This window comes from Rhinatrema bivittatum, chromosome 3 (genome assembly GCF_901001135.1).
Source record: "Rhinatrema bivittatum chromosome 3, aRhiBiv1.1, whole genome shotgun sequence".
Lineage (NCBI taxonomy): Eukaryota > Metazoa > Chordata > Amphibia > Gymnophiona > Rhinatrematidae > Rhinatrema > Rhinatrema bivittatum.
Genome location: NC_042617.1, coordinates 365,374,685 through 365,402,189, shown reverse-complemented (window position 1 = coordinate 365,402,189; position 27,505 = coordinate 365,374,685). Strand labels below are relative to the sequence as shown.

The following is a 27,505-nucleotide window of genomic DNA, read 5'->3' as shown; positions in this document are numbered from 1 at the left end:
ACAAACCCTTCTCGCATAGCTCAGTAAGAAGTTTTCTGAGCAAGTATGTGCTGCCCCAGTCTTTTGAAGAGCATAAGCTTCAGTGAAGTAGTCAAATATCCAGGGAAGCAGGCAGGCAGGCAATGAGTACTGCTAATTTATCCAGTCTATGGAGAGCCCTGTTTACAGGTAAGCAAATTTGCTTTTTCCATCAACAAGGAGGGCCAAATTAGTCATGACTCATGTGGAGTCCCTAGCTGAGGGTTGCAACCTGGAAAAAGAAACCCATACTCCACTGGTGGAAAGTGGTGATGCAAATCTGCTTGTCCAAAACTAGTCACATCTTGAAAAATTGTCCAGACAGTAGTGGAACTTGAACATAAGATTTGCTATAGTGGTTCAGACCAAAGGTCCATCAAGCTCGGTATCCCATTTCCAACAGTGGCCAATTCAGATCACAAGTACTCAGCAGACTCCCAGAAGTTCGATAAGATTCCATGCTGCTTATATCAGGGATAAGCAGTGGTTTTCCCCAGTCTGCCTTTTTTTAAACCCAGCTATAACATCTTTTACCACATCCTCCCGCAACGAATTCCAAAGTTTAAATATGAGCTAGATAGAAAAATAGTTTCTCCTATTTGTCTTAAATGTATTACCTAGGAAATTTGTGTGTCTCCTAGTTTTTCTACTTTTTGAAAGAATAAACAACCGATTCGGGGTTACCCATTCCACGCCACTCATTTTATAGACTTCTATCATATCTCCCCTTCTGCCCTAACCTCAGGCTTGATGGACCTTTGGTCTGACCCACTATGGCAAATTTTATGCTCTTATGTTCTTTAGCCTTTCTTCATAGGGGACGTTTCATTCTCTTTATCATTTTGGTAGACTTTCTTCATATCTTTTCTATTTCTGCTATATTATTTTGAGAGGCAGAGACCAGAAATATACACCATACTGAAGGTGCAGTCTCACCATGGAGTGAGACTGCACCTTCAGTATGGTGCAGACTGCACCTTCAGTATGGTGCAGTATGCACATGCGATACAGAGGCATTAAGATATTCTCTGTTTTATTCTCCATTCCTTTCCTAATAATTCCTAGCATTTTATTTTCTTTCTTGGCCACCGCAGCACACTGAGCAAAGGATTTCAACATACTAAATGTGATGACACCTAGATCCTTTTCCTGGGTGGTGGCTCCCAATGTAGAACCTTGCATTATGTAGCTATAATTTGGGTTGATCTTCCCTGCGTGCATCACTTTGAATTTGTCGACATTAAATGCCATCTGCCATTTGGATGCCCAGTCTCTCAAGGTCCTCTTGAAACTTTTCACAATCCTCTGGTGATTTATTAATTTTGAATAATTTTGTACTATCAGCAAATCTGACCATCTCAATTATTCTTATCTCTAGGTCATTTATAAATATGTTAAAAAGTAGCAGTCCCAGTACAGATCCTAGGACTCTCCACTATTCACCTTTCTCCACTGAGAAAATTGACCATATAGCCAGTTCTCAATCCACAATAGAACTTGATAATTTCTTCAAGAGACTCTCATGAGGTACTCTATCAAATGCTTTCTGAAAATCCAGTTATACTATAGCAACTCGCTCACCTTCACTGCCTTGAAGGAGACCTTTTGGGACACAGCCCAACTGGTTTGAATTTGCTTTTTCATCCCCCAGAAGAGGTGAATCCTGCTTCACCTGCTGTGGGCTTAGGTCGATGGCTGGCAACTCCTGTGGTGAGACACGCACTGTGTTGAGTTGGCGGGGCTCCACTATGTGGGAACATTTCTTTTATGTTGGACTAGAGAAGCTCCAGACTCCCTCTTCTGTCCTCGGGTGTCAAAGAGGCAAATAAATTATTCACCAACTCTTGTCAACTGGTCCACAGGCTGAGGTGCTCTTTGGGCTAAGGCTGGAGGAGAAACATCCTCTTCCAAGACCCATATGGATTTCTCCTCACTCTGTTGCAAAATTACCAAAGTGCTAGTCTCTAAAGATAGTGTCACTATCAGTTTCAAGACACTCCGCACCAATGGAACCAGACTTTGTATCTTCTTCTGTGCTGGAGTCTCTCCCAAGCTCCTCCATGCCAGCATAGACTGGACTGGTGATTCCTTAACATCTCTGGACACAATGTTATTGCAGGTGTCCGCACTGAGTTGATGGTACCTTTACAAGAGTGCTTCATGCCAGTACCACAGATGGAACCCTTGTTAAGACTGGGTTCCAGGTACAAAAGATATAATGGTGGCATGGACACTCTGTGCCATGAAGGAAGATAGCACTCGCACAGATGTGAATCTAGGCATCCTTGGCACTGGCGTCTGGCCCACAGCCATGGAGGCCATGTCTAGGCGCCCAATTCATTATCTTTGACTCCAACGGGGCCTACCCTGGTATGGTCTCTACTTAGGTGCCTATCTCTGAAGGCCATTTTGCCTTGCACAACCCATGACCTGAGACAGAACCGGCAGCTTTTGCCATGTGAGGGAGCTCTCCCGATGTAATGGGGAATGGTGGGGTGAGAAACCCTGGCTCCATATGCCAGGAGTTCAACAATGTCCCACTTTGGGAAGAGAAACATATGGTGGCCAAACTCATACTGGCATTTGCCATTAAGTTCTCTTCCGAGGTCTTGCATTTTCTATGCCCTAGACTACTGCACCCATGGAGACATAGGGAGACAATTGTAGCAGCTCGTCATTATCATGATCTGGTCCCAGGCACTTTTAGCACACCACATGGAAGTCAGTAATGGACATCTGGTACCCACAAATGCAGATCTTGAAGCTGCTAATGACAGGCTTCTTGGCTTTTGATGTTTCCTTGACATCCTTAAAATGTAAAAAGCCGCCTTTTTTATTTTTGAATAGCATTTAAAATGTGCTATTGAGGGACTGAAGGAGCGAGTTGAGACAAAAAAAAAAAAAGCAGAGAGAGAAGATGCACATCTATGTGGTAGCTCAGATAAAAAGACTGAGGGGCTCATGAGGCATTGTGCGCACAGGGTCTCCCATACATGCTCAGTAAACTTTTTACTGAGCTATCAGACAGAAGTCCATTTGGCATTGTCTAATGACATGACCCATGGGTCATGACAAATTTAGCTCCTTTTGTCAACAGAGCAAGATACATGCAGCATTTAAGAAAAAAGTATCGATAGAAATGACCATTTTCCAATTATTCCAGAGATCTTAGAGCCTAAACACATGCAGTAGTTTAGGAGGATGGGCACTAGAGAGCCACCTTAGAATCTATTATCACGCTCTGAAAAGCTTTCAGCATCTGCAAATCCTGCACAGCCAATCTAGGAGCAGTAGAGAGCAAAAGATCATGAATTGGCTCTTTTCATTACCATATTTTCCTGTATATAAGTCACATTTTTTTTTCAGTGATTTCAGTGACTGCAACGTATACACCGGTGTGACATACTGTCAAAATTTCTCTTTTTCTCTCAGCCTGTGCTGTTAATCTCGCTGTACAAACAGGTGCGCCTTATACAAAGGTGTGACTTATCTATGAACGTTTTCATCAAAATGGCAATTTATAGGGGGGCATGACCTATGCATTGGTGCAACTTATGCACTAGAAAACACGGTACTTCTAAATATACTTCAACCGAAAGTATTCTGAATAGTTGTGCTTGAGAAAATTTGGTTACCACCAAGCTTCCATATGCAAACTTACACACATGAATAAGCTAGGCAAAACTAGCATTTTATTCTTCATTATTAGATTAATTGCAAGCCATTCAGGTCTACAAAAACTAACTCTGGAACCAATTTCTCTAATTTAAATGAGTCACAGTAATTTTATGGTAAAAATAAAAAGCAGTAGCTTGTCTTGATGCCTAAGGTTCAAATTACAATTACAGTGTATTCATATTGCCACATCATGTGTCATAAAATTTGGAATAGTGTAATATGAAACAGAAGAATAATGCGAGTTTGCTTACCATAAACAATGTTGTTTTCTGTAGATAGAATGAATTGGATATTACGTATGGGTGATGTCATCCAACGCCACCGGATGAACTCACCTCTCCAACTAGTAGAGCTTTGAACTCTACTGAGCATGTGAGGGAGTTCCTGTGCGGTCAGTGCCTCTTGAGCTGCCTCAGTCTATAGCAGAGCTAAATCTAGCTACATAGTAAACTCTCCAGGGAGGTGGGTGGGTACTCCATGGTACTCTTACAGTAAGCAAACTTGCTTTTGCTGTTGATAAGAAGGTTAAATTAGTCATTACACTTCGGAAGTCACAAGTTGAGGGTTGCAGTGGAGCATTTACTGAGTCAGTAACCCTGATCCCACCGTAGAAAATAGACAACCACAAGAACAGATAATACAAAACTGCCTATCCAAATTTACTGTCAGTCCATGAGAGGATGTCAGAACAGTAATGGGACAAAGGTGTGAACTGACCACTAGATATCTTCAAAGGGCATTTCTCATAGATGAGCAACAAGGCCATAGTTCTTACTCGATGAGCTTTACTAGAAAGACTATGATCTGTAAACCTGCTAAGGTGTAGCAATGTTGAATGCATTCTGCCATCTAGTTGGACAATGTACACTTGGCAACTGGCATGAATAGTCTTTTAGGGTCATATGACACAAACAACTAAAAACCGATGAAGCAGCAGAGTTTTCTTCTTGTAATAAGTTAAGGCTCTTTTTCAGTCAAAAATATGAAGGGTCTTCTCCCTTTCATGGGCATGAGGTCTTGAAAAGAAGATAGGTAACACGATGGATTGATATGAAAAGCTGATTCAACCTTCAGCAGAAACTTCAGGCAAGTACGGAGAACCTATATTTGTGGAAGAATTGCATGTATGGTGGACAGTGAACAAGCACTTGACATTCACAAACTCTTCTAGCTAATGTGACAGCTACCAGAAACATTATTTTCCATGTTAAGAACTTAAGTGTAGCTAACTGCTCAAAGGGAGGCTTAATGAGTTGAGAAAAAAACAACATTCAAGTCCAACGGAACCAGCAATTTCTGCTCTGGATGTATGATATGCCTTAGTCCCTTCATGGATTTAGTTATTAGTGAGCAAGTAGAAACTGGCTTGCTGTCCACCTGAACATTGTGTGCTGCAAAGATGTGGCGAGACCTGAATTAGAAAAGTGGAGCAAGTACTTTAGCAAATACATAGGTTCATAAGATAATGGGTTGAAAGTCTTCTGATGGCACCATTTGGCGTATCTAGTCCATTTGAAGGTATAATTTTTTCTAGTACATGGCTTTCTGGATGAGAATAGTATGTCTACTACTTCTCTAGGCAGATCAAGATCTATTACCTAGCACTCAATATCAAAGCTGTTTGGTTGAGATAATAAAGTATCCCTTTGTTTTGAGTTCTTTATTTATTTAAAAATGTATAGGCAACCTATCTACAATACAAGGTGGGTTACAAATAATTATAATTAAAACAAAAATGAATAAAATAGAACCAAATAAGTCAGTAGCTCACAAAATCAAATATTTATTTAAAAGTTTCTTATATAACCGCTTACACATGATATGATCTAAGCGTTTACAATTCAAGGTGAGAAACAGAAAACAATAGTAAATACAATCAAATTTAAAAATAGATTAAAATTTAAAAAACCAAACGAATAAACACGTTATGAGACAAGGAACATAGCACAAGTAGTATTATTAATCTGTATAGGTTAAATTGAAGGCAGTGCAACAAAGGTATGTTTTCAATTTTTTTTTTAATGCCTTTGGGTTGGATATGGTCCTGAGAGAGGTCGGGAGAGCATTCCAAACCTGCCACTAAGAAAGCACATTTCCTAGTCATTTCTAGCCTCGCAATTTTAACTGTTGGAACCTTGAGGAGATTTTTGTCTATTGATTGTGATGCCAGGGTTGATAGAGGCGAAGAGTTGTACACAACCAGATAGATGATGGGTTATGGATTAAATTAAATATCAGAATTAAGATTTTATAATAGATTTGTTCTTTGATGGGCGTTTCATCCATATTACCAATATTATTCATATCGAAATGATTCTTTATCTCTGTTGAATAATGAATTTGTGTAATGAAGAGATCTTTTCATCAAGCTCTTTAGGCAGCTTCTATGAAATCTTGTGCGCTGATGAAGGCACAATCCATATCAGTTCATGATCCGTGAACAGCAACCAGACGATACTGTGAATTCTTTCAGACCTTTGGTTGCTGAATATTCTTCTTCTTTTGCCATTTGAAGGGCACAAATCATAATGCTCAAGCGAGTCACAATGTAGCCATTCTGTCTACATTCCATTACCCAGTCATTCAAATCCTTTTCCATTCCTTCAAAAGGCACAATTTTGAAACGTAAGGCTTTCTTTGTCTTTGGCATTTCTAGCAGCTTTTCTTCATTTTTTCACTAATGTTAAATTCTCTTGCAGCAACACAATTATTGGCCTCCTTTGCACGTTCTATAACCTTCAGTTTCAATGATGTGGTGTAAGAAGCTCTTTTTTTCTCAGCGCTCATTATCCTGAGGTTAAGATGTTATTATTCTAATGGCTGCCCCCACTGTTAGAATCCTTCCCTCCCTCCCCCATGGATCCTTCCCCCCTCCCGATTCCTTAACTCACCCACTATCTGGACGATGGCACTTGTGTTTGCTCAAACATCCTTCCTCCTCCCCCGCAGTGTCCCAGTGCAGCAGTAGGACAACTTCTCTCCCCAAAACTCCTCTGGATCCCTTAACTTGAATGCTCGCTGCTGCTATGAGGACGACGAACTTGCGTGTCCCGTCCCCCCCCCCCCTCCGGGGTCTCAGTGGCACACAACTACATGTTCTAAGTATACCAATCAGACCCTGGCGGAGAATTCCAGTAAGTCATCTGCAATTTTAAGGACCAGTTTTGGGGGTAAAATTTTTCAACTTATACACGAGTATATTTGGTAAATGAAAAAGCACAGGACTGCTTCTAAGGCCAAGTCCATAAGCAAAACATGTCAGCACTGTCTAAATTTTCAAGAAGGCTCATCACCCGGTAAAAATGTTACTAGCGGTAAATTATGGATTATCATAAGGTTTGGGAATAACTGCACAGAATGGCAGTTCCTACCCTTAAGAGAAATATGGGGACAACCCGTACAGCACGGCAGATGCTACCATAAGAAGCTTGCTGGGAAGACCAGATGGACCATTTGGTCCTTTTCTACCTTATGTTACTATGCTGACAGAGCATCTCTTAATGCCAATAGGTTGATCTGAAACTCACTTTTCTCAAGATACTAAATGCCCTGGGTCCGAAAGGATCCTGCATGAGTCTTCTATCCTTTGGTGGATGTGCCCGTCGCCAGTGTTGCTTGATGAGGGAGTACTCAAAGAGGAGCTCCTCCTTTGGGAACAGAGTGATGTAACCACCACTGCAACTCTAGTCTCATGTCCTCTGTGATCTGTACCACAGTCGACAGCGTTTGAGTCAATTTATCCCACTGAGACTGCAGGCCCCATTGAACATAATGGATATGTAAACATGTTAACGGGACCACATGTATGGCTGCAGCCATATGACCTAAGACTATCAGCAGTGCTCTGGCTGTTGAGCGTGGAGAGGAGAGTAGCTTGTGAATGAGTCTCATGATGTTTGCTTTTTCTGAAGGTACGAATGCTCTCTTCTGTAATAATTATATCCATGATCCTATGAACTCTGTGTGGAGACTAGATTTGATTTTTCAAAGTTGACTAAGAAGCCCACTCATAAGAGACAAACTGTCCTATGCAGGGAACAGAATACTTCCTCCTGAGAACTTACCTTGATTAGCCAGTTGTCCAGGTATGGGAAAACTTGTATTACCTGGTGACGCAAATGAGCTGCTACCATTGTGAGGCATTTTGTAAAGACTCTCAGGGCTGCCAATAAGTCAAACAGGAGTGCCTTATATTGGTAATGGGAAGAATCCACCTGAAAGTTAAGGTAGCACTAATGACAAGGGTGGATGGGTATGTGAGCATATGCATCCTTTAGATCTAGGGCACGTGGCCATTCATCCTTCTGTATGTAAAGATGAATCGTGATGAGGAAATTCATTTTGAATTTCTCTCGGAACAGATATTTGTTCAAGTGTCTCAGACAAGAAGGTTTCTCAATCACCCTCACTTCTTGGGGATTAGGAAATATTGGGATTAGAAGCTCTATCGCTTAATGTTGAAAAAAGCAAGTGGACTTTGCGGCAGATGAGCCAGATGGGGACTGAGAGACATAATGCAGGAGGGATGGAAGCTAACACAAACACAAATGGTAACCAGACTACACAATTTTGAGTACCCAGAGGTCCTTGGTTATACTAGACTACTTCAGACTGATGTGGTGGCTGGACGATACCAAATCCTGAGACTTTTGAACCCTGTATTTAAGATCAAGTTTCGTCACCAATTCTCATCTGCTGAGGATATTGTGAACTGGGAGGGCTGCTGACTCTGACAGTGTGTCTAGAATTTGAAGTAGACCAAGTTAAATCTGAGCAAGGCTTTTTGTCTTTGTGGACATGGCTGCCAAGTGTTGTTCCCAATCTTTTCCACAAATTTAGAATAGGTGACGTTATCTGGGGGCGAGGTATTGTTGGGAGGATCCAGAAGCCAGTCACAAGGTACACTTATAGCATCCTCCTCTGAACCTACTGGCAGAGGTTCTCTCATCCAGGACTCCAATGACAAAGAGGATGAACCAGGAGTTTCTTCTGGTTGCCTTTGAGGAGATAAACCCTGGTCAATAACCTCCAACCGACTGGATTCCGCTGCCAGAGAACACAATGAATTACGGTTCTAATGATGTGTTCGGGCTAATAGGTGAGACTGGAACGCTGATATGAAGAAGCGCCACAATAATAGTGGAGAGGATGGCTGGATCATTTCTTCTATCTGCTTAGTCAGAGAAGCAAAGAAACTTTTCACCAAATCTGTCATCTGGTCAAATAACTGATGTGTCTGCTGACCTAGCGTGAAAAGTGGAACATCCTCTTTCGAAACTAAAATAGATTCCTGCATCTTATTAGGCAGTCTACTAGAAGTGTGCATAACTATGGAACAAATCAGATCCTGTGTTTCTAAATGAAGACTCTCCTTGTCAGTGTGAGGGTTCTCTTTACTGGAGAGGGCAGCGGCAACATGACCCTCTGTCACTGACCTAAGATAGGCTAAATAGTTGCGTTGGTAAAGCAGCTTGATGGGCTGGGTGGGGGAATGCTTGGACGCCTCGGAAGAAAATTGCCTCAATGGCCCTTTGGTGAGTCATGTCGAGGAAATCTGTGCAAATCGAGGATGTTGCCTCAATCTTGCACCGTGTTTTCCTGGGTTATGTATCATGGAGTCATCTATTGGAAGAACAGATGCGCTATGCAGTTGATGCATGAAAGTTTCAAAATGCATTGATGGGAGTGCAGGCCGCAGTTACTAGTACATCATGTGTCGAGTGCTTTGATGCTTCATGCGTCAGGCACACCAACACCCCTTATGCAGACAGCGCAGATGATGGCAGCTTCAACAGTGCCGGTGCATCATGCTTGGGATCTGCATTTCTTCAGTGCAGGCTCTGATGTCTGATCCCGCTTCTTCTTCAATATAAAGTGGCTGATGCTGGTGGGTCTTCAATATAAAGTGGCTTTGAACTGAGCTGACAGGGGAGTCTTTGCGGAGTTCCTGCTCAGCTCTTTATCCGGTGAGGCAGACAACACTGCACTGTGGGAGAAGGATCTGCTGCAGCTCCGAAAAGAATTATGCAAAATCCACAATCTGAATCAACCTGGAATTGTGGGGACACCTGTCCACAGGCATAGCAATTTGCCTGGTCATGTTCTGGCCCAATGCATTGATAGCACAACTCATGGCTATCAGTGAGTCAGTCACAGATGCAAATTTTAATGCCACTCACCATAGTTTTTTTTTCTTCTCTCTAGTCAGAAATGTTGCAGAGGCAAGGCTCTAAAAATAGTTCTCTGCCCCCTATTTTTTTTAAGTAGCACTGAAAATGAATGTGTATGGTGCTGCAGAGGCAGCAAAGGCAACAATAAAAGAATATAATGAGGTAAAAAGCAAGTGTTGCTTACCTGTAACAGGTGTTCACACAGGACAGCAGGATGTTTGTCCTCACATATGGGTGAAATCATCAGGATGGAGCCCAATCACGGAAAACTTCTGTCAAAGTTTCCAGAACTTTGACTGGCCCCTACTGGGCATGCCCAGCATGGCACTAACCCTGCAGCCAGCAGGGGTCCCCCTTCAGTCTTATTTGATAGCTACAGGCAGTGCCGAAAAATTAAAACAAGAAAACGTTACGAACCCAACACCGCGGGGCGGTGGGTGGGTTTCGTGAGGACTAACATCCTGCTGTCCTGTGAGAACACCTGTTACAGGTAAGCAATACTTGCTTTCTCACAGGACAAGCAGGATGGTAGTCCTCACATATGGGTGAGTACCGAGCTGAGGATGTCCGAACATGCACCAAATGTACCTAACGGCGTGCAACAGGCACAACAACTGGGGTGGAATTTGGTAGAGGGCATCCTGAACCCCACCGGGCAGGCGGAAGGGTTTTGGTACGTCACGTTGGAAATAGGTTACGCAGGACAGATTGGCCGAAGATGTAATCTTGTCTTCCGGCTTTGTCCAAGCAATAGTGGGCTGTGAAAGTGTGGAGAGAACTCCAGGTGGCAGCCCTGCAAATGTCAGGAAGCGGCACCAATCGTAGGTGTGCTACTGAAGTTGCCATGGCCCTCACAGAGTGTGCTTTAACACGGTCTTGGAAAGGAATGCCTGCTTGCGGATAGCAAAAAGATATGCAGTCCGCCAATCAGGAGGAGAGAGTCTGTTTACCCACAGGTCACCCTAATTTGTTGGGATGGAAAGAGATGAATAACTGAGTGCTCTTCCTGTGGGCAACTGTACGGTCTAGGTAGAACGCTAGAGCTCGTTTACAGTCAAGGGTATGCAGAGCCTGTTTCCCCTGGGTTGGAGTGGGGCCTGGGAAAGAAGGTAGGTAGTATGATGGATTGATTAATGTGAAACTCCGAAACTACCTTAGGCAAAAACATAGGGTGAGTGCGGAGTACTGTCCGGTCCTGCAGGAATTTAGTGTAAGGCGGATAGGTGACTAGGGCCTGTAACTTACTAACCCTGTGAGCTGAAGTGATAGCCAAAAAGAAAATCACTTTCCATGTGAGATATTTTAGGTCACAGGAGTGAAGAGGTTCGAACGGTGGTTTCATGAGCCGCCCGAGAACCAGATTAAGGTCCCAAGAAGGGGCCGGAGGACGTAAAGGTGGCTTGATATGGAGTAAGCCTTTAAGAAAACATGTTACGAGGGGTTGTACTGATATAGGGACATCCCCGACACCTTTATGGAAGGCGGCTACCGCACTGACATGCATTCTGATGGAAGAGGTCTTTAGACCTGATTCCGATAAATGCCAGAGATAGTCCAAAAACCTTGGGATTGGACAGGAAAAGGGATCAAGGGATTGTGAAGAACACCATGATGCATACCTTTTCCATTTATAGGAATAAGACTTTCTTGTGGAAGGCTTCCGTGAAGCAATCAGGACACGAGAAACCGAATCTGAAAGGTTAAGTGGTTGAAGGATTAACCTTTCAACATCCATACCGTCAGGGACAAGGCCTGAAGATTGGGATGGCGTAGACATCCGTCGTTCTGAGTGATCAGAAGCAGATGCGTTCCCAAGGGAATGTGCCTGCGGATGGAGAGATCCTGGAGTATGGGAAACCACACTTGGCGTGGCCAGTGAGGTGCTATGAGGATCATGGTTCCCTTGTCCTGACGGGGCTTCACGAGAGTCTTCGAGAGAAGAGGAAGTGAAGGGAATGCATAAAGCAGACCGGCTGCCCATGAGAGGGAGAATGCATCTCTGGGCTGAGAGCGCTCGCTCTGAATGAGGGAGCAGTAATTGTCCAGTTTGTGGTTCTGAGGGGACGCAAAGAGGTCTATTTGGTGATAACCCCATTGCCGGAAGAGAGAGGTCGCTACCGAGGGATTGAGAGACCACTCGTGCGGTTGGAAGACACAACTCAGTTTGTCTGCCAAAACATTGTGCACTCCCAGCAAATAGGTGGCCCTGAGGTACATGGAGTGGGAAAGCACTTCCGCCCAAATCTGCACAGCTTCCTGACACAGAAGGAAGGAGCCTGTGCCTCCCTGCTTGTTGACGTACCGCATGGCCAACTGGTTGTCCGTCTGAATCAGGATGATGTGATTTGATAGGCAATCCTGAAAAGCTCTGAGAGCATATCGCATCGCTCGAAGCTCCAGGAAATTTATCTGGTGTTTGGCTTCCTCTGGAGACCAAGATCCTTGTGTCTGTAGATCGTTCACATGAGCTCCCCACCAGAGGTTGGAAGCATCGGTGGTGAGAATGAGTTGAGGATCTGGTAGGTGAAAAGGCAGTCCCTGGAGGAGATTGTTCTGATCTTTCCACCAGGCGAGAGACAGACTGAGTGCGTCGGTGATGTGGACAATGGCTGACAGAGGCTGAGTCGCTTGAATCCATTGTGACCGCAGAGTCCAATGCATGACTCTCATGGCCAGGCGGGCCATTGGTGTGAGATGGACTGAGAACGCCATGTGTCCAAGAAGGACAAGGAATTGCCGAGCTGTTGCTGTATACTGAGACTGCAACTGGTGAGCAAAGGACACGAGGGTTTGCACTCGTTGAGGTAGAAAGGCTTTTGCCTGTAAGGTGTCCAAGTCTGCCCCAATGAACGACAAGGTTTGAGATGGTACTAAATAGGATTTCTCGTAATCGACGAGAAATCCTAGAGAAATTAGAATGTGTAGAGTCAAATCCAGGGACTATCGAGCGGCTTGCTGGGTTGAGGCCCTGATTAACCAGTCGTCTAGATAGGGGTAGACATGAACACCTTCTTTCCTGAGAAAGGCTGCGACAACTACAAGACATTTGGTAAAGACTCGTGGTGCCGATGCTAGGCCGAATGGAAGCACCCGGTATTGATAGTGCCTTGGGCCTACTAAAAACCGGAGGTACTTGCGATGAGCTGGAGCTATCGCAATGTGGGTGTATGCGTCCTGGAGGTCCAGAGAGCAGAGCCAGTCTCCTCTTTGTAGAAGAGGTAGAAGCGAGCCCAAGGTTACCATCTTGAACTTTTCCCACTGGAGGTACTTGTTGAGGGCACAAAGGTCCAGAATTGGACGAACTCCCCCGGATTTTTTGGGGATCAAAAAGTACCGAGAATAGAACCCTAGGCCTTGTTGCGAAAGAGGAACGGGTTATATTGCCCTTAACTGGAGAAGAAGGGAAACCTCCTACTCCAGAAGGACAGAGTGGTCGGTTACTCTCCACACTTGTAGAGGTGGTGATTCTGGTGGAAGAGCAAGAAAGTTCAGGTGGTAACCCTGAGCAATGATTGCTAGCACCCATTGGTCGGTTGTGATTGATTGCCACATGCTGTGAAAGTGGCACAATCGACATCCCACTGGTATGTCTGGCAGAGGAATCAGGCTGCTGCTCTCCAAGGGAAAGTCAAAAACCTGAAGCAGGCCCCGGCTGGGGAGCTGCTTGTGGCTTTTGCTTCCGGGGCTGGCGAGGCTGAGATTTTTGATAAGGCCTCGTAACTCGGGACCTTGTTGGTGGAGGATAGTACTTCCTTGGGTGGAAGAATGACTTCTTAGAGTCCTTCTTGAAGGGCTGTCTAGAAGGGAAGTCAGAAGGTATTGATGAGAGCTGTTTGAGGGTCTCATGATGGTCCTTTAATTCAGCCTCTATTTGCTGAATCTGTTCATCGAACAGGTTATCTCCTATACAGGGCAGGTCAGAGAGCCTGTCTTGTACTTCTGGGCGAAGGTCAGAAGACTTGAGCCAGGCCCAGTGTCTTGCCGAAATGGCAGTTGCAGACACTCTAGTGGAGGTGTCAAAGATATCATAAGCTGTTCTTATCTCATGCTTTCCTGCCTCAAACCCCTTGTTGACAAGGATTTGAAGATGCTCTTGGAATTGGTCAGGCAGGGTTTCAGAGAAGTCCTGTATTTGCCTGAAAATTACCCTGTTGTATTGGGTCATGTACAGCTGGTAAGAAGCAATTCTGGAGATGAGCATGGCCCCTTGGAACACTCGTCGACCAATATTGTCTAGGAACTTGTGTTCCTTGACAGGAGGAGTAGAGGAGTGAGGCTTCGTCCTTTTTGCTTTCTTTTGAGCTGATTCTACCACAACTGAGTGGTGGTCAAGCTGAGATTTTTGAAAAAAACAAAGAAATGGATGCCACAAGATAGTCCTTTTCAACGTTTTAATCAAGGAGACGTAAAATTCTTATAAACATGCCCGACTCTGGCCGAGTTTCGCCACCAATGGTGGCTGCCTCAGGGGCTTGTTGATCACAGAGCAGTATTCAGATGGTGGTCCAAATAAGATTAAGTGTATATCTATGTCAATCGCGCGTTTCTCGTAGCGATTCGTCTCCTCTCAGTAACAGATAAGCTTGTGACGACATGGCATCGATGGCTGAGGCAATACCCCTGAAGGAGGAATGCGGAACGGTGTTTCTCCTCCCGATGAAGCTGTCATCGGGGAGCGCACCGGAGTCATCGGAGCCCTGGGAATCACCATTGGAAGGGCAGTCATGAGCGCCTCCATCCGGGATAGCAGCGGTGCCAGCACTGCTGGAATTGGGTCGGTGACCGGTTCCATACTCGGTGCCGATGTCGGTGCCAGAGGAACCTGGAGTCGTTGCATCGCCTTGTCGATGGCCTCCTGGACCAGCCGGTCCAGTTCTTCCTGGAGACCTGGGGCAATCAGCCCCAGCTCCGTGACAGAAGAGGGAGGCTGAGGCACAGTCGGAGGGACCACCTGTACAACCGGAATCGCGACTCCCAAACACCGATCGGGTGAGGGTGGCCTCGATGTTCTGGTCGCAGGAGTGGTCGGTGCCGTTCCTGGACGGGGCTTCTTCGATGGTGGCTCGGGCGGTGGCGAGGTCGATGATTTCGCTCCCTCGACGGTCCGAGACTTACGATGCCGATGCCGATGTTTCTCCCTACGATCCCCTCGATCTTGAGGGGGAGAAACGGGAGTCGATGGCTGTGAAGAAGTCGATGGCGGGTGGTCACCGGACAATTATCGATGCTGGTGCGACTTCGACGGTGCAGGTTCCGATGACGTCGATGCGATGGACGGCCTCGGGGTGTGAGCATGGAAGAGGAGTCCCATCTTCTCCATTCTGGCATTGCGACCTTTTGGTGTCATGAGGGCACATTTGGTGCAAGTCAGGACATCATGCTCACGGCCTAAACACATTACACAGACTCCATGAGGGTCTGTGATAGACAAGACATGGTGCGAGTACAGTCCAGGCACAGACGAAACCCCGACGCCATGGCCATAGAAAAAATTGAGCCGCGGTACGGTCGACAGCCAGTAGGCCGTGAGGGCCAAACTTGACGGTAATCGACGAAAACAGTACAAAACTTACCGGAGTACTGCGGCCTGAAAAAAGTTAGAGGGACCCCTGTGGGGCAATCTAATTTTAATTAACTCCGTGAGGAAAATTCCCGTCAGGAATCTCTTCAGAGCTCCTAAATCGCGAGGCTACTGCTGCACGGAAAAAAGAAGACTGAAGGGGGACCCCTGCTGGCTGCAGGGTTAGTGCCATGCTGGGCATGCCCAGTAGGGGCCAGTCAAAGTTCTGGAAACTTTGACAGAAATTTTCCGTGATTGGGCTCCATCCTGATGATGTCACCCATATGTGAGGACTACCATCCTGCTTGTGTAAATATAAAAATTTGAAGGTTAAGAGAAAAAATATGAGGAGAGAGCAAGGACACATCCATGCTTGTGTTTGGATAAAAAATGACTAAGGAGGCTCACGAGACAGCACCTGGTCAGGAACTCCTGTACATGCTCAGTACAGCTCAAAGATCTACTAAGTTGGAGAGACAAGTCCATTCGATGCTGCCAGATGACATCACCCACATAGTAATGGCTAATTCAGTCTGCTTATCAACAGAAAAAAGGTAATTCCGGCAAGTAGGTCATAGATTTTCTGAAATGTATTCGCCTATATGATACAAGTTGGCATAGGTATGTACTGGGTATTATTTGAACAAGGAAATGGAGAAATTACTTACCTGATAATTTTGTTTTCCTTAGTGTAGACAGATGGACTCAGGACTAATGGGTATAGCGTACTCCCCATAGCAGATGGGAGATGGAGTCAGATTTCAAAGCTGACGTCAGCCTACATATACCCGTGCAGGAAGCTTAGCTCTTCAGTATTCTCCTCAAAAAGCAATAGTGGATATATGTGTGCTTTAATAACTTGGTTAACTTGATTAACTAGGACTGGTTCAACTGATTTCCAGTGCACTCAACTGGATAACGCCGACACCCGGCAATTAAGGGTGTCTTGAACTAGGGGTAATACCTGGCTTACCTGTGCTTGTCTTGTTATCGGAATTTTTCACCCGAGGTTCCCGGATTCCGGGGCAGCCGTGGGCGGGGTGCTGAGTCCATCTGTCTACACTAAGGAAAACAAAATTATCAGGTAAGTAATTTCTCCATTTCCTAGCGTGTAGCCAGATGGACTCAGGACCAATGGGATGTACAAAAGCTACTCCCGAACAGGGCAGGAGGCTGCCCTTGGCCCATTTAGTACTGCTTTCGCAAAGGTTGTGTCCTCCCGGGCCTGGACATTCAGGCGGTAGAACCTGGAGGTGTGTATAGAGGACCACGTTGCCGTCCGACAGATCTCGGCGGGCGACAACATCTTGGTTTCCGCCCAGGACACAGCCTGGGCCCTTGTTGAATGGGCCTGGACTTGCAGAGGTGGGGGCTTCCCTGCCTCTACATAGGCCACCTTGATTACTTCTTTGATCCAGCAGGCTATGGTTGCCTGCGAGGCCGCTTCCCCGTTTCTTCCTGCTGTGAAGGACAATTAGGTGGTCCGTTTTTCGCACAGATTCCGATCTTTCCAGGTATCGGATTAGGATTCTGCCGATGTTTAGATGGGGAAGGAGGCGTGAGTCTTCAGAGTCCTTATGTTCGTCTGGAGATAGCAGCAAGATAGTTTGGTTTAGATGAAATTGAGAAACTACCTTCGGTAGGAAGGAGGGGACAGTACGTAGCTGTATGGCTACCAGTGTGAACATGAGGAACGGTTCCTGACAGGATAGCGCTTGAAGCTCGGAGATATGAAGGGCTGAACATATTGCCACTAGGAATGCAGTCTTCAAAGTAAGGAGACAGTGACAGGCTGCGTGATGGTCTGAAGAAGTTCCCGCTAGGAAGTCTAGTACTAGATTGAGATTCCATAGGAGCACCGGCCACTTTAATGGTGGTCGGATTTGTTTGACCCCTCTCAGGAAGCGGGAAACATCTGGGTGGGTTGATAGGCTAATGCCGTCCACTTTGGCTCTGAAGCAGGCCAGCGCAGCCACCTGAAACTTGAGAGAGTTGAGGGACAACCCCTTCTTCAAGCCAGCCTGCAGAAGGATCTCGCGGTCTTCACACCAGGCTTTGAATACTCTCCATATTCGTATGTAAGCTAGAGATGTAGAGAACTTGCGTGCTCGGAGCAAGGTGTCAATCACTGCCTTAGAGTATCCGCTTTTCTTCAGGCGAGTCCTCTCAAGGGCCAGCCCGTAAGAGAGAATTGAGTCGGGTCTTCGTGGAGGATCGGTCCTTGCCGGAGAAGGTCCCTGGGTGGAGGTAGGCACAGAGGGTCCCCGCAAGAAGTCTTCGCATGTCTGCGTACCATGGCCTTCTTGGCCAGTCTGGGGCTACTAGAAGTACTAGTCCCCTGTGATGATCTATCTTGCGGATGATCCTGCCCAGTAGTGCCCATAAGGGAAAAGCGTACAGCAGGTCTTCCTGTGGCCAGGTCTGGACGAGGGCATCGGTTCCCCAGGATTGCGGTTCTCGTCTGCGGCTGAAGAACTTGGGAACTTGGTCGTTGTCTGGGTTGCCAGTAGATCCATGGCTGGGGTTCCCCAGCAGTTTACTATCAACTGGAAGGCTGTAGTTGACAGCGTCCATTCCCCTGGGTCTAGACTCTCTCTGCTGAGGTAGTCCGCAGAGACGTTGTCTTTTCCCGCGATGTGTGAGGCTGAGATGCCTTGCAGGTTTGTTTCCGCCCACGCCATGAGGGGGTCTATCTCCAGGGACATCTGTTGGCTTCTGGTTCCTCCCTGGCGGTTGATGTAGGCAACTGTAGTGGCGTTGTCTGACATGACTGACAGACTCACCCCAGAGTCTGTGGCTGAATCGTAGACAGGCTAGTCTGACTGCTCGGGCTTCCAGCCAGTTTATGTTCCATCCCGCCCCTTCCTTGTCCCATTGTCCCTGGGCCGTTCCTGACAGTGGTCTCCCTACCCTTGCAGGCTCACATCCATGGTGAGCAAGATCCAGTTCGGTGGGGATAGTTTTACTCCCTTGCTGGTCTTCCTGTAGCCACCATTTGAGCTGGGTCCAAACCTCTGCTGGTAGCTGGAGGTGAATGAAGTAGTGATGTCATGAGACCGATGACTTGGAGGGAGTCCCATACCTCGGGGCGAGCACAGTTCAACAGTTTTCGTAGCTGACCCATCAGTTTCCTTCTCCTTGGAGGGGGAAGGACAACCTTGTCTTGCTTAGTATCGAACCAGACTCCCAGGTACTCTAGCGACTGGGAGGGCTGCAGGCAGCTCTTGACTGTGTTGACGACCCACCCAAGATTCCCCAGCAGATTCTTGACTGGTGATCGCCTGGTGACTTTCCTCTGGAGATTTTGCCCTGATCAGCCAATCGTCCAGGTAAGGGTGAATGAGGATTCCTTCTTTCCTCGGTGTTGCCGCCACTACCACCTTGATTTTGGTGAAGGTCCGAGGGGCAGTAGCTAGTCCGAAGGGTAGCGCCCGGAACTGGTAATGATTATCCAGAACCGCAAAGCGTAGGAAGTGCTGATGGTCATGATGGACCGGGATGTGGAGATAGGCTTCAGATAGATCCAGTGAAGTCAAGAATTATCCCAGCTGTATTGTCCTTTTGACTGAGCGTAGGGTTTCTATGCGGAAGTGTGGTACCCTCAGGTAACGATTCACGGTCTTGAGGTCCAGGATGGGCCGGAACGTTCCTTCCTTCTTGGGAACGATAAAATAGATGGAATAGTGACCAGTGTTTTGTTCATGCATGGGCACTGGGGTTATCGCCTTTAGGCTGAGTAGTTTTGTCAGTGTGGTTTCCACTGCCATCCTCTTGGACAGGGAGTGGCACGGTGATCTCACAAATTTGTCTGGAGGGATGCTGTGGAAGTCCAGATAGTATCCCTCTCGAATGATGGTTAGGACCCACTTGTCCGACTTTATCTCGACCCATCTTTGGTAGAAGAGGGTAAGTCTGCCCCCTATGACTTCTTCCTGTGGATGGGTCTGCTGATTCTCATTGTGGGGTGCGGCCAGACCTTGTACCTGAGCTTGCTCCCCTCTTGTGTCTGTTCTGAAAGGATTGGGACCTGCCTGCGGGGCGAGGTGGTTGGTAGTATCTGTTCTTGTACGGTCGAAAGCGCTGGGCTCCTCTGCCCTTGGTTCTTCAGGGGGGAGGAGCGCTGGTTTCTTTATCCTGTCCTCCGGTAGACGAGGTACTGGAGATTCGCCCCATTTGTTGGCTAACTTCTCCAATTCGCTTCCGAACAAGAGGGATCCTTTAAAAGGCATTTTCGTGAGGTTCGCTTTGGAGGTCGCATCAGCCGACCAATATTGGAGCCATAGTTGTCTTCTGGCTGCCACTATGGAGGAGACTCCCCTGGCTGAGATTCGCACTAGGTCTGAGGTGGCATCCATGAGGAAGGATATCGCCGGTTCTAATGTTTCACCGGACGTGGTTGCGTCTCTGGAGAGAAGCAAGCAGGCACGTGTTACTACGGCGCAGCAGGAAGCGATTTGCAGGGTCATTGCTGCTACATCAAAGGACTGTTTAAGGATGGCTTCCTGACGTCTGTCCTGGGCATCCTTGACTGCCGCTCCTCCGACCGGGATGGTTGTGCGCTTAGAGATTGCGCAGACCATGGCGTCCACTTTTGGGAACCGGAAGAGTTCCTTGGCCGTAGGTTCCAGGGGGTATAGGGCTTCTAAGGTCCATCCTCCTTTGAAGCTGGCCTCCGGGGCATTCCATTCCAGGTCAATCAGTTGTTGTACAGCCTGCAACACTGGGAAATAGCATGAGGCCTGAAGGAGAGACACCAAAACGGGATTAGTCTTTGGCTCCGCTGTGGTACCCATGCCTGGAATGGCCAGTGTCTTCAGGGTCAGAGACACGAGAGCTGGTAACTCGTCTTTGCAGAAGAACCTCAGCATGGTTCGGTATGGTTCCATTACTGGAGGGATTTCCCCTTCCTCCAGGGAGTCAGTCTTGTCCCCCGAGGTGTCTGTATCCCCACCTAGGCAAGAGCCTCCCTCTTGTAGGGAGGCTCTTGCCTAGGTGGGGCACCTCTCGAGAGGTCCGAGAGGTGCTAGGAAGTTCTTGTGCTTCTGGTGGAGACTGGGGCTGTGTCACTGGCGGTATCGATTGCGCCTGGACAAAGGTTTGCAGCCCTTTGAAGAATTCCACCCAGGAAAGATGCCTGGGTCCATATTGAGTCCAGGTGGGGTTATGGTGGAGGCCCCCGAGGTGCCTTCCTGTGTAGGTGCTGAGTCAGAGTTACAGAGGTCCGGGGTACTATCATTAGTGGATCCGGATCCTTCTACTGGTTGTGGGGGGGGCCTTACTTAGGTTCCCCCTGAGCCTCTTCGCACTGCTGGCATAGGGTGGAGGCCACTTCAAGTTGCACAGCTCTCAGCTGGCAGGCTGGGCAGAGGGCTTGTCCCTTGGCCTTCTTGACTGGCGGTACCATGATTTGTGCACGTGGAGTGACTCAAAACTCTTCTATGCGTGATGGTATGTTTTCCGGGAGGCTTAGTTGTGTGCTCTGGGTGCGCCGACGATGTGCGTGCGGGATGCGCAAGATGTGTGCGCAGGCAACAACTTTGTGCGACTGGCCGAGATGTGCACGCCGCTGTGTGCCCGGCGGTATTTTGTGTGCTAGGGCCGTTTGTGCGGGCTGCTATGCGCCCGGCACAGTTTTGCATGTCGCTGTGCGCACGGCTCAGTTGTGCGGGCAATACGGCGGTCAGGGGGGAGAAATGGCGCCGACGACCATGCGAGCAAGACAGCAACCCCCTCGGAGGGTCTCCACGTGTGTGGACCTTCGCACCAGATCGGGGTCTAGCTCGGACGGAGCTGCTCAACCCAATTTAGCAGATGCCAGAAGGGGCGATCTGTGCGGCTATTCGAGCCTCAGAGACAGGAGACTTAGAAGAGGTTTCTACCTTACCTGGTCTTGGTGTTTCCCGGTCTCATTCCGGGCAATCTCCGGCTGCGGGGGGAGAGGGAATTACCTTCATCACCGTGCTCGATTCTGCACCCGCTGCCTCTCAGCCACTCTCGGGGCTAAGTCCACGCCGGAAACTGGCTACCGGACCGAGGCTTACCTCTGAGGGGTCTCGGAAATCACCTCAATAATTCTCGACTGAGGGAGGGACCCTTAGGTATCACCGCAGGAGAGCGGGGCTCGTCTTCTTGAGGTAAATTTTCTTTCTTTGTTTTAAAACTGCTAATACTATTCTAGTGTGTGGAAGTGTCCCTAGCTGCTTTAGGAGACTGAGAAATACTGAAGAGCTAAGCTTCCTGCACAGGTATATGTAGGCTGACGTCAGCTTTGATATCTGACTCTGTCTCCCATCTGCTATCAGGAGTACACTATACCCATTGGTCCTGAGTCCTTCTGGCTACATGCTAGGAAATTACTGCTTCATATATGTATCCTTATGCCACTTTGGGTGCTCTGGGATACAAACATTGGTGATTTTTTTAATTGTTTGCATTAGGAGTAGGCACGCCAGTCCTTAAGGGCCCCCTAACCCATCAAGAATAAACATAAGATGTATTTACATACAACTGAAGCAGTGTGCATGCAAATTTCTCATATGCATATTCATTTGGGATATTCTGAAAAACCAATCAGTTATGGGAGTGTTTTAAAAAGTTGGTGTCGCAACCCAGTACTGGGATGCGGCATTCCAGTGACTGGGTGGCGGCCATGGTTCCTGATCTTGTTTATACCACTATTCTGGTGAGAAGAGAGAGGAAGTGGAGTATCGACAGCATTCAGCTGTTGACTCAAGGCTCCACAAAGCTCTTGGGGAATTTGAGCATGCCTGCATTCTTATTCCTGAGCTATTGTTATCATTGCCAAGAAGCCCTCATCACTGCAGCTGCTGGCTCTTAAAGAGGAATCATTACCAACATGTAAACCCCCCCACCCAGAAAAAACAAAACATTTTTCATCCAAGTTACATTTGGAGGGAACATAAGCAATGGGGACAGGGGTGCAAACAGGCTGTGGAAGGTGGGACTAGAAATGGGGGTTTGGAGAGAGATAAGCAATGTGAGGTGTCTTCCTTCTACTAGGTCCCGAGAAGGAAAACAATTAATGGTTTTCCCACTGAGTTCCGGGGTGGTGGGCTTGAAAGCCATAGGAGCTAAGGGGTCATGGATCACTGGAGTACCCACCCCTAGTTTACACTGTTTGAAACAATGAATACCTATTAAAAATGAAATTAACAGTTCAACAGATTCTGGATGTCACATTTGGAGACTAAAGACTTGTGAGCACAACAGCACTGCTTGCCATGAATATATGGTAACATCCAGCACAGCACACAACAAACATCCACCAGCGAGTCTATAGGCGTCGAGAAAATGCAACTCCTTTAACACACGACTGGTCTGCTGCTTGTGCCTTCAGGTAGATTTTTCAATTCCCACTCATTTCAACATAAGTTGACTCTATTGCTCATAATTTAAGTACTATACACACTGCACATACACTTACCTTTACAGCACCATCACGTTCATCAAAATGAATAAAGGCATAATCTTTTAGCTTTTTAACTCTCTCCAATTTGCCAAATAGACTAAATGCTTTTTCTAAAATTTCTTCAGTTACAGTATTGGCAAGATTACGAACAAATAGCACTTTCACCTGAAAGAGAAGAATTTATAAATTCTTAATCCACATTTTCTAGTTCAATCATAAAAAAAAACAATTATTTGCAGACAAATTGATACAAAGCAGATAGAGGTCTAGAACGGGTTAATGTGAATCAGTTATTTACTCTTTCAGATAACAGAAAGACTAGGGGGCACTCCTTGAAGTTAGCATGTGGCACATTTAAAACTAATCGGAGAAAGTTCTTTTTCACTCAGCGCACAATTAAACTCTGGAATTTGTTGCCAGAGGATGTGGTTAGTGCAGTTGGTGTAGCTGTGTTTAAAAAAGGATTGGATAAGTTCTTGGAGGAGAAGTCCATTACCTGCTATTAATTAAGTTGACTTAGAAAATAGCCACTGCTATTACTAGCAACAGTAGCATGGAATAGACTTAGTTTTTGGGTACTTGCCAGGTTCTTATGGCCTGGATTGGCCACTGTTGGAAACAGGATGCTGGGCTTGATGGACCCTTGGTCTGACCCAGTATGGCATGTTCTTATGTTCTTAAGCTAAAAGTTTGCTACCTGATAGTTTACAAGGAATTCAGGGCTGAAAAAGCCCTAGGCACCAGGTTGTCCAAGAACCTAAAATCTGGTGCCCAACACCTGATTGAGGAGAACTGCTGTCAAAGCAGGTAAAAACAAAAACAAAAAACTGGAGGGAAGACACTGAGGTAAGGGAAAGCTTGGAGTAAGTAAACAGAAGGAAAAACATAGAAAGCAAATCTGCTTACCTGTAAACAGGGTTCTCCATAGATGGCAGGATGAATTAGCCATAACGTGGCTAATGATGGTGCTGACATGGACCACCTCTTAAAGCTCAGTAAAGACTTTACTGAGCATGTGTGGAGGTTCTGTATGCATATACTGCCCTGTAAGCCCCTCAGTCTCTTCCAGAGCTTAAGCATTAGCAAGTTAGTTGATTCTCCATGGAAGAATACAGGTATTAAGTATAGCTAATTCATCCTGCTATCCACAGAGTACCTTGTTTACAGATAAACAAACCTGCTTTCTCCATCCACAAGCAGGTATGTGTTAGCCATAACGTGTGGGGAGTTCCAAGCTGAGGACTGCACAGTAGAGTAATTACTTAAAAACAATAGGCATGTCGTTAGTTGTTCGATTTGTTTTGGCAGTATGTGCATATCTCACGAACGAAGAGTATGTGAATATAATGGATAATGTCTGTGTATGTAATTCAGCAACAGAACTATCCGTTGTGCATGCATACTCTCCATTTGTGAGATACACGTGTACCACCAAAACAAATCAAACAAATCGACTAATGCACATCCCTAAAAGGCAGCCCAATACCTCCAGGTCGAGTGTGGACTACTGGGTGAAAAAGCTGCAAAGAATTGCTTGCCCAAAGTTACTGTCTCGAAATGTGTTACAAAGACAGTCATGGGACATGAAGATGTGAACAGATGATCAAGCAGCAGCTTTTCAAGCCTGCAAGGGAGTCTCTGTTGGACCATTAGATGATTGAGGAGTTAAAGGGGCACTTAGGGAAGATAAGGCTATCGCAGAAAGACTAAACATTCTTTGCTTGAATGTTTACGAATGAGGATGTTGGGGAGATGCCAGTTCCGGAGACATTTTTCAAGGGTGACGATTCAGATGAATTGACCCAAATCATGGTGAGTTCTGAAAGAACTCAAAAATGAAATTTCAGACCTATTACAAGTAATTTGTAACCTGTCGTTAAAATCATCCGTTCTACCTGAAGACTGGAAGGTGGCCAATGTAACCCCGATATTTTAAAGGGGCTCTAGAGGTGATCCGGAAAACTCTATACCGGTGTGCCAGACTTCAGTGCCGGGAAACATCGTGGAAACTATGGAAGAATAAAATCATCGTGGCAACTATGGAAGAATAAAATCACAGAACATGTAGACAGACATGATTTAATGGGACACAGCCAGCATGGATTTACCAAGGGAAGTCTTGCCTCACAAATCTGCTACTTTTTTTTTTTTTTTTTTGAAGGGGTGAATAAATATGTGGATAAAGGTGAACCGGTAGATGTGGTGTATTTGGATTTTCAGAAGGCGTTTGACAAAGTCCCTCATGAGAGGCTTCTAAGAAAACAAAAAGTCATGGGATAGGCATTATATCCTATTGTGAATTGCAAACTGGTTAAAAGACAGGCAACAGAGTATGATTAAATGATCTGTTTTCACAGTGGCAAAAGGTAAACAGAGTGCTTCAGGGATCTATACTTGGTCCGGTGCTTTTTAATATATTTATAAATGATCCAGAAAGGGTTACAAAGAGTGAGGTGATCAAATCTGCAGATGACATAAAATTATTCCGAGTAGTTAAATCACAAGCGAATTGTGATAAAATGCAGTATTGACCTTGCGAGATTAGAACATTGGATGTCCAAATGGCAGACAAACTTTAATGTGGACAAGTGCAAGGAGATATAGAGAAAAATAACCCATGCTGTAGTTACACGATGTTAGGTTCCATACTAGAAATTACTACCCAGGAAAAATATCTAGGTGTCGTAGTGGATAATACAATGGAATCATTGGCTCAGTGTGCTGCAGCAGTCAAAAAAACACACAGAATGTTAGAAATTATTAGGAAGGGAATGGTGAATAAAACAGAGGATGTCATAATGCCTCTGTATCGCTCCATGGTGAGACTACACCTTGACTACTGTGTGCAATTCTGGTCACCACATCTCAAAAGATATAGCTTCACTGGAGAAAGTACAGAGAAAGGCAACCAAAATGATAAAGGGGGTGGAACGGCTCCTCTATGAAGAAAGGCTAAAGAGGTTAGGTCTGTTCAGCTTGGAGAAGAGATGGCTGAAGGGGGATATGTTAGAGGTCTATAAAATCATGAGAAGACTAGAACTGGGTAAATGTGAATCTGTTATTTACTCTTTTAGATAACAGAAGAACTAGGGGGCACTCTATGAAGTTAGGAAGTAGCACATTTACATCAAATAGAAGAAAATTCTTTCACTCAATGCAAAATTAAGCTCTGGAATTCAATGCCAGAGGATGTGGTTAAGACAGTTAGTCTAGCTGGCTTTAAAAAAAAAAAATTTGGATAAGTTCCTGGAGGAGAAGCCCATAAACTATTAATCAACTGGGAATAGCCACTGCTTCTTGCCAGCATTAGTAGCTTGGGATCTATTTTATGTTTGGGTACTTCCAAGGTACTTGTGACTTGGATTGGCCACTGTTGGAAACAGGATACTGGGCTTGACTGCCCCTTGGTCTGATCCAGTATGGCATATCTTATGTTCTGTACTTGAGGTTTACTGACTGGAGATTTGGAATGCTACAGTCCTTTCATGAACTTTGACATCAAAGGGCGGAAGAGATCAGAGCCCCTACCACATCCTTGTGATACAGCACTGTAGCACTAAACTGAACTTTGACCAAAGAGGTGCTAAGGCCTGAAGGACAGATACAGAAGCAAGTTCTTTTGGCCACAGAAAAAAAGAGGGGATGTGGTTGGCTAGTTCCTCACCAAGCTGAGAACCTTCTCTACTTTGTTTCCTGGCAGAAAATCAGAATATCTTCCACCTCTTTGGGAGCAGGGAGGAAACTAATGTTGTTCAACATCAACGACACGAGGGTGCAATGATAGTCAAAAATGTTCCCAATGGAACCAGAGCCTGAATTGACAGACTGACAAGATACAGATATCACACTTGCTGTGACCAGGCTGGTGCTGATAATTATTTCTGCCTTGTCCCAAAGGACCTTCTGGACTGTCTGATTTATATTCCACTTTTCAGACCCTTCAAAGAGGGTTACATTCAGGTACTGTAAGTATTTCCCTGTTCCCAGTGGGCTCACAATCTAAGGGCCTCATTTACTCAGCATTTTCCCCCCATAGAGTCAGAATGGGAGAAAAGCCTTAGTAAATTAGGTCCTAAATTTGCAATTGAGGCAATGGAGATCACAAGGAGGGGCATCAGCATTTGAACCCTGGTTTCCATGGTTCACAGTCCCAGCAATCAGCAGACTAGGAGGGTACACACAGGGTAGAAAGATGCTACAGACTAGAATAAACGTTTGGGGGCTGTAGTTGCTTGAATGCAATAAGCAGAACCCATCAACATTTGTTATTTAAGGTGAACAAGCTGATCACCAGTCTTTCCCAACAACTGAACAAGTCATCCATGATTCCTGGATCAAAGGACCACTTATGTGGCTACAACACACTACTAAGGTGATCTGACAACAAAATTCTAGATTCCAAATGCTAAGTCACCTGGAGATAAGTGAGATGGGCATTGTAATGTCCTGACCATAACCAGAGGACCTCCTTGCAGAGAGCACAAGAGACTGTGCCTCCTCGCTTGTTTATGTAGAACACAACCACTTAGTTTTACATCTGAACCAATATTCTCTTTTCTGAAAGGTGAGAGAGGACCTCAGAGAACTACAGATTGCTCACAAATCCAGGTGGTTCATTTGTAGATGATTCTCCACACAGGACCACAAAAT

At 45.9% G+C, this 27,505-nt stretch overlaps 1 protein-coding gene across 11 annotated transcripts in view; it reads right to left on the bottom strand.

The window, feature by feature from the left end:
- Positions 1-27,505, bottom strand: part of SYNCRIP (synaptotagmin binding cytoplasmic RNA interacting protein) — a 192,312-nt gene that overhangs the window by 8,528 nt on the left and 156,279 nt on the right. For all 11 annotated transcript variants that reach the window (XM_029595475.1, XM_029595474.1, XM_029595477.1 and 8 more), the window contains one exon: positions 22,871-23,020. In XM_029595475.1, the coding sequence (XP_029451335.1) occupies positions 22,871-23,020 (150 nt within the window). The remainder of the gene's footprint in view (positions 1-22,870; positions 23,021-27,505) is intronic.